We start from the raw sequence: 12721 nt of genomic DNA on the forward strand, positions 1-12721 counted from the left end.
GACCGAACCAAATTGAACTGAAATTTCTCAAACCAGAAAAAACCGGTTTTGAGATTCTAACTAAACCAAAACAAGAAACTAAATGTCTTGGCCGAGCGAGATTTGCGAGTTCTGAGTGGTACCTCTCATTGTCTTCCCAAATTCAAAACTCAAATTGGTGATCTCTCCAATTTAGAAAACGTTAAAACCAACAGAAACCAAAACAAATATTTTTAGAACCAAACAAAAAAAAACACATTGAGTAGCATCATCCCATGTTCTTGGAACAGCCAAATAACATTTTTATTCTTGAATATAACTCGTCTCCCGACAACAAACTCATAAAAACAAAAGAGGTTTAAGTAGGTGGACAAAAGAAGATGGGAGCATATAGAGCAGAAGACGATTACGACTACCTCTTCAAGGTGGTCTTAACCGGAGACTCCGGGGTCGGAAAATCAAACCTGTTATCTCGTTTCACCAGAAATGACTTCAGCCACGACTCACGTGCAACCATCGGTGTGGAGTTCGCCACACGTAGCATAAAATGCGATGACAAGATCGTCAAAGCTCAAATCTGGGACACAGCCGGCCAAGAAAGGTACAAAAGAACATTCAAGAACGTGTTCTTAACTCATCTTTTCACGAAACTTTAATGGCAATGATTAGGTACCGAGCCATCACGAGCGCTTACTACCGAGGAGCCGTCGGTGCGTTACTAGTTTACGACGTGACGCGTCACGTAACGTTCGAGAACGTTGAGAGGTGGCTAAAGGAGCTAAGGGACCACACAGACGCAAACATTGTGATAATGCTCGTTGGCAACAAAGCTGATCTTCGTCATCTTAGAGCTATCTCAACGGAAGACGCAAAGGCCTTTGCGGAGAGGGAGAACACTTTTTTCATGGAGACGTCTGCACTTGAAGCTCTGAACGTTGAGAATGCTTTCACCGAAGTTTTGACTCAGATTTACAGAGTTGTTAGCAAGAAGGCTCTTGAAGCTGGAGATGATCCAACCACGGCTTTGCCTAAAGGACAGACGATTAATGTCGGAGGCAGAGATGATATCTCAGCTGTTAAAAAACCTGGTTGCTGCTCTGCTTAGACACACACACTTGTCTCTCTCTCTGTCTTTCTTGTATTTTCATTTTAACTAATTATCATGCAAATTTGTATACATTCTTGTAATTATCAGAGAAACAAAGTTCATACTCAGTGAGGACGTGATAGACTAGGCCTAGGCCAGTTGGGTTCGGTTTGGTTTGATTCAGATTTTTGAATTTTTGGTATAATGTTTATAGGTTCCATTCGGGTTTTACTAATTATTGGTTCGAGTTTGATTCGGTTCCTTCCAGATTTGGTTCGGATCGATTAGAACCAATGTCTGAAATAACCTTAAAACATTTTTCAAAAACTAAAAAAATTGACAAACAAATACTCAAAATATATTAATTATTCACAAACCTAATTAAAAATTAGCTAAACTATCTAAACTAATTAAAAATAGTCAAAATAACAAATAAAACAAACTACAAAAATCTTTTAAAATATTCTAAAACATCCAAACTACCTTAATATATATATAAACATTAACATATATAACTAATTTCAGATATTTGCGATTTGGCTCTGGTTATATCCAAACCGTAAAGTACCAAATTCTTAAATTTGGTTTTGGTTATACCCAAACTCTAAAGTACTCTACGGTACCAAGCTCTGAAGTTTTGTTTTTGTAAAACGGTTAAGATCAAGTTTTGTTTTTGTAAAACGGTTAAGATCGATTTTTTATTTTTTTTTTGTTCGGATTAAGGCAAGGGAGTTCGGTCTGTGGGTAGTGCTGGGTTTGCGGGTCAACCCGCCCCGACCCGCTGCGGGTTGAATCATTTTTTTGATTCAAAAAATCGACCCGCATAACTCACAAACAAAAAAATTTCTATCCGCACCCGCCCCGCAAAAACCCGCGGGTAACCCGCTTAACCCGCGGGTAATATTAATTATATTAAAAATAATTATTTTAATTAAAAATAATTATTATATAGTTAAAAAATATTATTTTTAAAAAATTATATTAAAATAATATATTAATAATTAAAATTATATAAATATTTACGAGATTTAATATATTTTTTATAAAAAAACATTTTTTAAAAAAAAAAAATCTTTTTTTCTTAAATTTGCGGGTTAACGAGTACCCGCGACTCAAATTCGACTGACCCGCACCCGCCCCGCTTAAAATAATCTTGACCCGCACCCGCACCCGCCATTGCAAATTTTCAAATTCTTCGACCCGCACCCGCCCCGCAGCGGGTCAAATGGGGCAGGGCCCGCGGGCATTAATTAAAATTCCCAGCTCTATCTGTGGGTAAATACGCCCAGGCATATGATAGACTAAGAGCAAGAACGGTGTTATCATTCAAGTTTCAGACTGTATAAGAACACAATAAAACGATAACCAAAACGGTTACATAACTCGTCATCTGCATTCGAAAATGCATCAAAATACATATAAACCGGAATGTCACCTCCCATAGACTGAATCTTTAAAAAAAAGCAGTCTCCTTCTCAACTTTTACTTGTGGTTAGAAGAAACAAGCTCTCTCAAACTCCATGACAGTCTTCTTCTGCATCCCCTTTCTTGTTATATATACACATAGTAATCTCCATGGATATAGAGATGATTATAGTCATAAGATAAAAAGAAAAGAAAAATCCATAACTTGCCCTACAAGATGTAGAAGCTTCTTCTTCTTCTGTTGCCTGGTTAATAGTAAGCAACAGTGTTTTGTTTGTTCCTTCTCAGGGAAGATAATAGTCGGTTAGATTTCCGACAAGATAGTTAAACTCTTCACCTACTCCATACTCATTCCCCTGCTCTACTACTGTGTTCTGAACATTCCCTGTGGTAGTGGCTGCCACTTTTGTGTTCACTTTTGGCCTTCCTTTGATGCAACGTTTGTTGTTGACATTCTCTTGAGGGAACTCAGCTGTGAGTCTTCCCATCTGTTTCTGCAGATCAGCAACCGAGTCTGTCGACACTTTTCCCTTTGAGTTCTTCTTCCCATCAACTACGAGCTTGAGCTCGAGCCTGTACAAGGCACAAGCGTCGCACTTGTTGATCTCGTACTCGTATAGATGCCACTCGAAATGGTGCAGAGGCTGTGGATCCATGTAGTAAGACCTCTTCAGCCCTCCGAACTCGTTCATGATCTGTTTGCGCGACTCGTGCCAGCCGCGACCGTTGTAATCTGGTAAGGATCTTTGCTTTCTGTTCCCGCTCTCAAAGGCTCTCCTCGGCTTGTCGAAGAACAGCCACTCCCTTAGTGTCTCACTCTCCAGAACCGTGAGATCAAAGAGCTCTACAGTAACACCAAAAAAAATCAAGGTTTGAGTCTAACCAGATCAAGAACGTAAACTTCATGAAATCAAAGAGACCAAAGCTTACCAGGAGCATTCCATGGAGATTTAGCAGTTGCAGCTCCTTCACACTCGGGGATACCGACATCTTTCCCTCCAGCTTTGGCGCTTAGAGCTGCAAAAAGCAGACCGTCTTTCAAGCCAATGCCACCAGGACGCACGACGGGGTTCATCCCTGGTGGGCCTTCGTTGAAAGCAAGTGCAGCGTGGAAGCTGCTGCAGTAATCCTGGAACCAGTCGAAGCCTTGAGCAGGCCGAGGGCAATCCCAAAGAGCACATTTTGGACCCAAGAAGGCAGATGGTGGAGGACAGATCGTTGGGATGAAAGCAGAGATGTGTAGAGGACCATAAGTGGGACACTCGTTAAAACCACCGTTGAAGTTTGGTTCAAACTCTTGTTGCAGATCGTACTGATTGTAATCCAAATGAGCGGTTCCATCGAAGTTGTTGCCATGGTCAGCCAATGGAAACTCATTTTCTGATTTCTCCTGGACCAAATTGTATCCCTGTCAATATTCAGCATTAGACACACAATAACGGACTGCACGGACAACTAAGACCATCTCCAATGGCTTACTCTATTTTTTACTCTAAAATAGAGTAACTCTATAATAGAGTTTGAGTTTGCTCCAATGGTACTTTATTTTAGAGTAGAAAATAAAGTGATGAACAAAAAAAACAAATTACTCTATATTTGGAGTAAAACTATTTTTTACTTAATAGAATGAGAAATAGAGTACCATTAGAATATTTTTTACTCTAAAATAGAATAGAGTGGGGTTGGAGATGCTCTAAAGCACCAGTAAAATGAGTAACTGACCCTTTGGAAGACAGCAGCTTTTCCAGCTTCAAGATTCTGATCAGTAGTAGGCTCAGGCTTGGGTGGAGCTAACTTGCTGGTTGCATCATCTTCCTCATCACAGAGCTGCAGAAGCCGACAAATGTCTGTTGAGAAAGACCCCAGAGTACCTCCCTGTTCCTAACCAAAACAAAACCCACAATGACCAAAAGCATGCAAGTTACAAACAAACAATCAATACTAGTAGATTCCATTACTTGTTGCAAGGATGAAGCTGGAGAAGGCTCGTTGAGCTCAGACTTCCACTCACGGAGCATCTGGTTCACCTGCTCCTCAAGAAGAGTGACATCAACACCCCTGCTCTCTTTCCTCGCAAACTGGAGATCCAAAAGCATCCCTTGCAAATCATCAACGCGGTTCTTGGCCTTGTCCTTGAACAGCTTGTGCGAAGTAGATCTGCAAGTTATCTTAGATCTCTTCCCCGTCATAAGAAACACAAACACAGATTCTGCAAAACACACACAGAGAAAAACAATCACATACGGAGGAAAGATCGTAGCTTTTGATCAAACCCTGGAGCGGAAACAGCTTAGGAACAAGGAATCAATCATGCATAGAGTTAAAAGTAACAACATATCAAGCACAACTCAATCATGTTGAAGCAAAAAGGCGAGAGCTTTTTCGAGCTAAGGAACCAAGGAAATGACCTTACTGTCGGAGAAAGATCTCAATTCTCAATCGGAGGAGAAAACCCACAAAGGAATCGGAGAAGGAAGAAACGTTGCTTGGTTCTCTTCTTCTCCACTTTTCTTTTTCCTTTTATGAGCAAAAGAGACGACCACCATGTATTGTGTACACTTGGAGAACAGGACTCTTTATTCTTCCATTAAATGTTTTTTATGGGTATAAAAGTTTATTTGATTTTTAACCATCATTTTCGGAATATACAATTTTTAAGTATGTAGTTTATGGACTCTAGTTACTTTTTCTACTTCTGAAGCAACTAATTCTTTTCATTTTTTGAAAATCTAAGAAAGTTAACAAAGACGATTTTTGTAATTATCTCAAAGTAATTTATGATGACACATATGTTGTAATCAAAACTAATCGGTATACATGTCTAAATATATCGTGTTACGAATATGATAAATAACTTAAATGTTGGTAACTCCTAACTTTTCAAAAACTGAGTTTAGACATGTAAAAGATTGGATGCATAAATGAAGAATTTTAACGGTTATTAAATAAAAGAAGCAAGTATGTTAGAGCATCAAGTGGATTGTCGTTAACTTCTGAATTACATATTCTAAACTAGATGTTTCTTATTTTTTATGCTCATGATAGTTTTTTTTTTCTTTTTTCTTATGGTTAACTAGGAGAAGTTTGGGCATTTGGCTGATTGGCTCTAGGTTTTTTTATGGTTTGGAGTAGTTTTTGTTGATATCATTTATGGGCGTAAAACATTCTATTTACCGGATTTGAATAAGGAGCTGCGTTTAAACCAACTAGTATCTACTATGTCTGGGTGGTAATTCTTGATAGTTTTCGCACTTTTTTAAGAAAAAGTTAAATGTTAAGAGCATTTTTACTTTGTTTCTAGTTTTTTTATTTAAAATGTAAAATTTCTTGTTTCTAGTAGGTTTGTTTTATCCCATTAAACTTTAGGAGAAGGTTATGGTCGGTGTTGTGGCGTGTAGTGGTAATACACATATGTAAAGTTTTTTTCTTTTGTAGGTTGTCTACTTGTCTTACTGTTGTGATGTGGTTTTTCATTCTTGAGGTTAGATTTATTAGAATCTAATTTAAATAAATGAATAAAATTTGATTGTGACTAAATACAATGTTGTATTTTTCAAGAGCATGTATTATGTAATTCTTTATATAAAATATCACATTTTGCAAAATTAAAATATTTGGTAATTTTGAAAAGGTCAAACAGAAAAGTAAATTTGCAACGACTCTTTGGGAAAGAAATAAGAAAAATCAAAGGGATCTTGATAAAAGAATCGTAAAATCACAAATTGGACAAGTGTCGTGAATACTGAATTTTTTAATTTTTATTCTCTTCATTTTTGGGGTAAGTGATAACAAAATTAGATGTAAAAGCGAAAAGAGGTGTAACGAATGGAGATAGTGGCAAGGAAGGAATAAGTAGCTTTGTTTCCACTATATATGTTCTCTTCCATATTCCTATTTTGTGATGCTCATTTCATTTCGTCACACCATTTACTTTCGATTTAATCAGTGGTCATATTCTATCTTCTTTATTCTTTATGTATTTGCTTGTTTTTCTCCTTGTCCTGTACACGTTGATCTTCGTCTTAACCTTATACGTTTACATTTTAGTCACAATCAAATTGTTTTCGTTCTTTTAACGACTCCCGTTTGCTTGTTCGGTAGCCACATTTCTAATATTTTTCCTTAAAAGTTTTTATAGATATGAAAAATGTTTTGCTCCTTACATCATAGCTCATCGGTTTTGAATGGATCGATCCACCCCTTCACTTTAACTTAGACCCGTACCAAACTAATGCAGTGGAGAAAGTTGTTGTTTAATTCCTCTTAGCTTCTATTTTCTTTAATTATTCACCATAATAAGATATCTATAACACATGCCTAAAATGTCCACCTCAGATACAAAAGAAAGAAAAGAGTGGTTCCACTAGCTCATGCTTAATCATGGGGTCCTGATTTTCTTTTCAAAACGAAGCGTAACTTTCTGTTTTGCAAACCATGTTTATTGAATTATCACACTCTAGCTAATAAATATCCATCCATGAACATACATTATTTTCTTTTAGATTAAGGCTAAACATTTGCTTCTAGCATATTTAAACATCACATGTCATTAGCGTTAACAAAAGAGTAATGTATGTTAAATATGAATCCATTGATGTTAGGTTTTGGTGATGTTCTTTGGTATTACGTTAGCATTTGTCGTGTTTGATTATGTTTGTAGGTTCTCCATGATGTTCTAAGCATTTGCTTTCTTATCTACATTCAAAAGTTTCGTTGATAGCTACTCATTGTGTAAGAGTAATCCCCACCCTTAGCTCCCCCTATACATTCTAACTCGTTGCTCGATAGATCTTCTTTTTTGCATTTGACGGTAAGGGAATAGGCAAGGCGTTTAGAAGGATGTTCGCCTAGAAAAAGAAAAGATTTAATATAGTGGCAGACATCTTGTTTTCATATTAAACAACATGTACACTTTGCTTAATAGGAATTGTAGCTAATATCAGTAACATGTGTTGATTTGCGTTTTTGAATCTTGTTTTTCCCTTTTTGATCGTCATTTAAAAAAAAAAGACATTTTTATTTTTTTTTAATAAAAGTTCAATGTTAAATTTCGAAATTTTATATTTATTTTCTTTTCTTTAGATGTACGCTAAATAAAACTGTATGTTATTTTTTTCTATTCTTATTGTATCAGATAAATAAAATAGTGTGTACTGTACCTCTCTAGTGGAATTTTGTTTTATTTGCCTATGTTTTTTTTTTTAAAATTTTTTTTTTTTTTTGTTCATTAACCTCAGATCGCCTTTACTGTAAACAACAAACGAGAAAGTACGTCGCAGAAGTGCACTTATCACTTTTTTTTTTTGGCACGGGCGGAGTTTGACTTACAAAGTTGCAAGATAGACAGAGAATATGAGCACAAGGAGATAAATAGAGAAAAGATGGAGAGGATAGAAAACAAGACAAACAATGGGATTGAAACTCGTAAAACAAGACGCCCAAGGGGATTGTTTCCAATACTGCCTCAAGGTCATTTACAAAAGAACTCAAAAGAAATTAAAAGACAAAGGATTAGGACCAAAGACAGTATGGCAAGCACCAATGAAATACTGCATACCAAACCTCAAAATCACAACTTTTTTTTTTCACCCTTGTTACTAGATTAGTTTGTTATTAGGCAGATTCTTCATGATGAATGATGATAGTGATGACCATCTGTTGATGGTCGATCTACAAGAATGTGAATTGAAAGAATCTAAAACGCCTCGTATAAGAAAGAATAGAAACCGGATGTGATTTGCTTTGGTAATTTGGTTTTGAGTTTTTTGGTTGTGTTGGTTTCTTTGGGTTGTTATTATCTGGAATTATCATCGGTGTTTGGTTTAAGTGGTACGTGTTTAGTCCAGTCCCTTAGAAGTCTTTGTTGTATTCAGCTATTTCTTTATTTTCTCAATATAAAGTAAGTTAAATTTATTGTATTGATGAATTTTCTATAAGATTTCTAGCGATGTTTGAATTTTATTTTGTTCGTGTGCTTAGCCTAAGTGATAATGGTGCTTAACCATTTTCTTTTAGAAATAGAAAATAATGGCAAAAAATAACATATAGCAAAACACATATATTGTATATTTACACATATTTTCTTAGCAAAAACCCGGAAAAAACTATACATTTTTCAGATAGATTTTTAATATAGTTTTCTATTTCTTATATTGTATATTTATTTAGTATTTAGGTTTTCTTATATTTTATATTTATATATTCAATTGTTTTGCTTTAATATTAAGTGGTAATATTACGAAAGATGTTTAATGTAATATTTCTATTTCATTTCTTATATGTATTATTTATATTATTTACTATTTGTTTTATCTTTATTTATTTTTATTTATGTTTAATTTTGATTTTTTATTATTATTAATGTGTATATACTTATTTTTTGTGTTTGTTTCTGTATACTGTATATTAATATTATCTTATCGATATTATTGTTTATTTAATAATATTTATATATATATTTATATATTATTCTTAATTATATTTACTTTAATTAATTTAATAATACTTATTTAATTTGTTATTATTTAATTTCTTAATTGTATTATTATTGTTGTTTCTAAATTTAAATTATATAAATGTTTAAGTTATATATTTAAAATGTCAAATTGACATTTTATAGAATGAATGTTATATTATTGTGTTATATGTAGGTTAATGAGAGTGATTGATCTTAGAGAATGGATTTTAAATGTGAAGGGTTTTTAATAATTTTTGTTTGTTTTTGAATAGAAAAGGTGTTATTGTATTGGATGTATCAAAGTATTGTGATTTCTTTCTTACTTGTAAAGTTTTATTTTGTTTGTAATTTTTCTTTTAAGCTTTTGGAAAAAATGAATTTTATGTAAATATTTTAATTTATAATGTGTTTTAAATTTATTAGTTATTATTAAATTTATTGATTATTTTATTTTGAGTTGAAATTTGTAAAGTTTCTATAGTTGTTAAAATTTACATGGTTACAAAAATTAAAAAGTTTTTGTCATTTAGAAATGTTTTGTCTTTTTATTATTATTTTGTCTTCTATGGTTTTTTTGAGATTGTCAATGATATTTTTTTTTGAGAAGTGGAAATTGAAAAAATGTAAAATGTTGGTTAGAAAGAAAGAAAGTGAAGAATGAACTGGGCAATGGTGTAAGTTAAGTTTGGTTATTTTTGATTGAAGTGACACGCACTTTTAGATGTTTTTGTATTAGTGGTCTGTTTATGTGTCTAAGAAGTGGAGTGTTATTCTTGTGGGTTTTGTTTGCAAAGTGTTATGGAGTTAAACTATTGTCTCGAGCTTTATTTGTTGTTTATTACTCAGATGTTTCTTTGGAGATTAAGATTGGTTTGGTTAATTTGTTTGTGTTTTGTAAGATCTTTGTTTTTTATTAAATTTTTGTATTGTTTGTGTAGAAAACCGGGGTGAAACGAAATGTGGAAGGTGAGGCTAGGAGAGAGACCATATTTTGTTCAGGACTCGGAACGTGATCTGGGTGTTGGATTGTTCGATGGGACATGAGATGGGTTAGAAAGTGAAGATGTGTATTGGGTTTATTCTCATTTTTTTTGGTGTTGATTGGTTATTTTTTGTGTTTCATTCTGTTTTTGGTTGGTTTAGTTTTTTTCCAATCAAGTTGATAGGGTTTAGATTACTTTTTGGGGGTTTAAGTCTCTTGTCGTCAAGTTTCTTGTATCATGACTTGGTAAATGAAAAGTACGAAGTTGAGTTAAAAAAGAAAAAAGTAACTCAAGATATGTGAAAAGAATCTATGAAACACATTCAGTTTAGAAATTAGAATGAAACAAATTACATGTGGAAAAAGAAGAGTATCAGACCAGTAAAGAAGTAGATGAAATTATATTGGCTACCCTGAAAATAAATTTTCATATAGCTATTTAACTTTGATATTTATCCTTCAATCTCTATAAGTTTCTTTCTTAATTTTTTTATGGCCACTATTACTAAGTGTAAGGAGAAGAAGATAATAAATGAACTAAAAAGTTAAATCCAAATTCTCTTTCTTGCTATGTTTCTACTTTATTTTTCATTAATTTGTTCTGTTTTTCTTTGCTTTGTTTCTACTTTGTCTCACCTTTGTTGTTCTGCTTTAATATCCTTCATCTGTTACTATCCATTGGAATATACGTTTAGTCAACAAAACTATGTAGTAACGTCGTAGGTAGTCACATGCTATTGAATATCTAAGTAAACAAAATTTAGTTATAAATCACATGACAAGAAATATATTACCATAAACAAATCCACATAACATGCAACAATAGAAAACCATAACAATACAAAATTTAAAATCAACCCCACTAATCTGACGAGTCTAATGCCCTCAACAATTTCTGGACTAATACAAGATCACAATTAATTTGTACAGGAAGAAGATCATCATTTTCCAAAACAGGTTTTCACATGGTATTTTGTATTTGTTTAATCTTCTAACTTTTAAAATTTCTTGCATGCATGATTGAAGAGTCAGAAAAATATTGTTTACCTTTTTGTGGATTATTGATCAAAAGACCTTTCTACCGCATGAACAACGTCTTCAATCATTTTTGGGCATTCCTTATATTGCAGTGACTGAATGACATTGAAAAATCCAAGACGATCTTATGAATTTGGTGATTGGTAAGTCAACTGAATATTAAAACTATTTTTGATGTTGATTTTTGGAAATCTTCATCCCTACATTCAATATGTGTTCTTGCATTAGCTTGTTGGATAAAATGGGTTTCCTTTGATATTTCATTGGACACTTTTCATGAATTGCTGGAATAACCTTGTCAACTAGACATTTTTTATGTATTCTCTCTTGATAGATGTTGCTGCTTTGAGTTCTAAAATTCAAACATCTCTATTTTATGTGTCCTTTTAGATGGTTGCTTAGTAACAAACGAAAAGATTCTTGTTTTCCATAAAATATTGATTTTCCTTCTTTATCAAAATTTTGAACGAGCTATAGCAGCTAGAAACATAATCTTTCCAATATAGTTCTTGATTTGACATATACATGATGTCTCTTCTTCACTCGGAAGTAGATAATATTTCTCTGGCTTCTTTGTCATATAAAACCATTTTTCATCGATATGCACAATATTGTATATATCAACAATGTTTGGATCATAAGACAAAATATTCTTATCCAGCATAAATATACAAAATTGTAGTCTAGCTCACATATTGTCTTCCTTTAGATGAGGCTTGATGTTATTGATATGTCGTCGAATAAACCCTTCTTTCTTATGCCTTAATAATGTTGTAAGATTAACATTCATAGCCATGGACAACGACCACAAAGTTGTTCGTTTGTGTAAGGTAACATGGGTATGAATGTGAGTCTTACAATGTTATTCAGGCATAAGAAAGAAGAGTTTATTCGATGACATATCAATAGCTTAAAGCTTTATTTAAAGTATGACAATATGTGAGGTAGACTACAATTTTGTATATGTATACTGGATAAGAATGATTTATCTTATGATCCAAACATTATTGATATATACAATATTGTGCATATCGATGAAAAATAGTTTTATATGACAAAGAAGCCAGAGAAATATTATCTACTTCCGAGTGAAGAAGAGATATTGTGTACATGTCAATGAAGGAACTATATTGAAAAAGTTATGTTTTTAGCTGATATTTCTCATTCAAGCTTTAAAGAAGGAAAAGAAAGATATTTTCTAGAAATTTTAGAATATTTCCATTTGTTACTATGTAACCATCTAAGAAGAGGAGTAAAAATAGAGATGCTGAAACTTTAGAATTCAAAGCAGCAATATTTACCAAGAGACAATATATAAAAACATTAATTTTTTTGTCAACAAAAAAAATATTTCTAATTCACAAGATTATTCCAGCTATTCATGAAAAGTGACCAATGGAATATCGAAGAAAACCCATTTTTATCCAACAAGATAATGCAAGAAACATATATTGAATGTGGGGATAAAAAATTTTAGGAAGCTACAGAAAAATGGTTTTAAAATTCAATTGATGTGCTAACCACCAAACTCACTAGATCTAAATATATTAGATTTTTGGTTTTTCAATGTCATTCTGACACTACAACATAAGGAATGCCCAAAAAGATTGAAAATCTTGTTATTGCGGTAAAAAGATCTTTTGATTAATATTCCACAATAAAGTAAACAATATTTTGATAACTGTTCAATCATGCATGCAAAATATTTTGTAAGTTGGAGGATCAAACAAATACAAGTTACCACATATGGGAA

At 33.1% G+C, this 12721-nt stretch overlaps 2 protein-coding genes across 8 annotated transcripts; one reads left to right on the forward strand and one right to left on the reverse strand.

The window, feature by feature from the left end:
• Positions 1-140: 140 nt before the first annotated feature.
• On the forward strand, positions 141-2136 carry LOC106422049 (ras-related protein RABA1i). Its single transcript, XM_013862872.3, has 2 exons — positions 141-580; positions 649-2136. Exons 1-2 carry the CDS (start codon positions 360-362, stop codon positions 1082-1084), a joined length of 657 nt encoding a protein of 218 aa, XP_013718326.1. The 5' UTR covers positions 141-359; the 3' UTR covers positions 1085-2136.
• A 236-nt stretch (positions 2137-2372) lies between these two features.
• On the reverse strand, positions 2373-5151 carry LOC106422073 (transcription factor VOZ1-like). Of its 7 annotated transcripts, none has more exons than XM_048740105.1 (5): positions 4900-5151; positions 4450-4700; positions 4214-4366; positions 3422-3881; positions 2373-3335 (listed from the first exon to the last, which is right to left on the reverse strand). In XM_048740105.1, exons 2-5 carry the CDS (start codon positions 4678-4680, stop codon positions 2776-2778), a joined length of 1404 nt encoding a protein of 467 aa, XP_048596062.1. In that variant the 5' UTR covers positions 4681-4700; positions 4900-5151; the 3' UTR covers positions 2373-2775. The 7 variants fall into 7 exon arrangements, with proteins under 7 accessions (XP_048596062.1, XP_013718349.1, XP_013718350.1 ...); XM_013862895.3 differs by having other exon boundaries at positions 3422-3899; XM_013862896.3 differs by having other exon boundaries at positions 4214-4372.
• Positions 5152-12721: the final 7570 nt, after the last annotated feature.

Source organism: Brassica napus, chromosome A9, assembly GCF_020379485.1.
Source record: "Brassica napus cultivar Da-Ae chromosome A9, Da-Ae, whole genome shotgun sequence".
NCBI classification, from domain to species: domain Eukaryota; kingdom Viridiplantae; phylum Streptophyta; class Magnoliopsida; order Brassicales; family Brassicaceae; genus Brassica; species Brassica napus.

Bases quoted from the DNA above. Each gene is read 5' to 3' on its own strand.
- LOC106422049 (XM_013862872.3), top strand. From the start codon at position 360: ATGGGAGCATATAGAGCAGAAGACGATTACGACTACCTCTTCAAGGTG. The intron at 581-648 runs GTACAAAAGAAC...GGCAATGATTAG, and splicing joins GACACAGCCGGCCAAGAAAG to GTACCGAGCCATCACGAGCG.
- LOC106422073 (XM_013862893.3), bottom strand. From the start codon at position 4,680: ATGACGGGGAAGAGATCTAAGATAACTTGCAGATCTACTTCGCACAAG. The intron at 3,900-4,213 runs GTCAGTTACTCA...GAATATTGACAG, and splicing joins AAGCTGCTGTCTTCCAAAGG to GGATACAATTTGGTCCAGGA. The intron at 3,336-3,421 runs GTAAGCTTTGGT...GTGTTACTGTAG, and splicing joins ATCTCCATGGAATGCTCCTG to AGCTCTTTGATCTCACGGTT.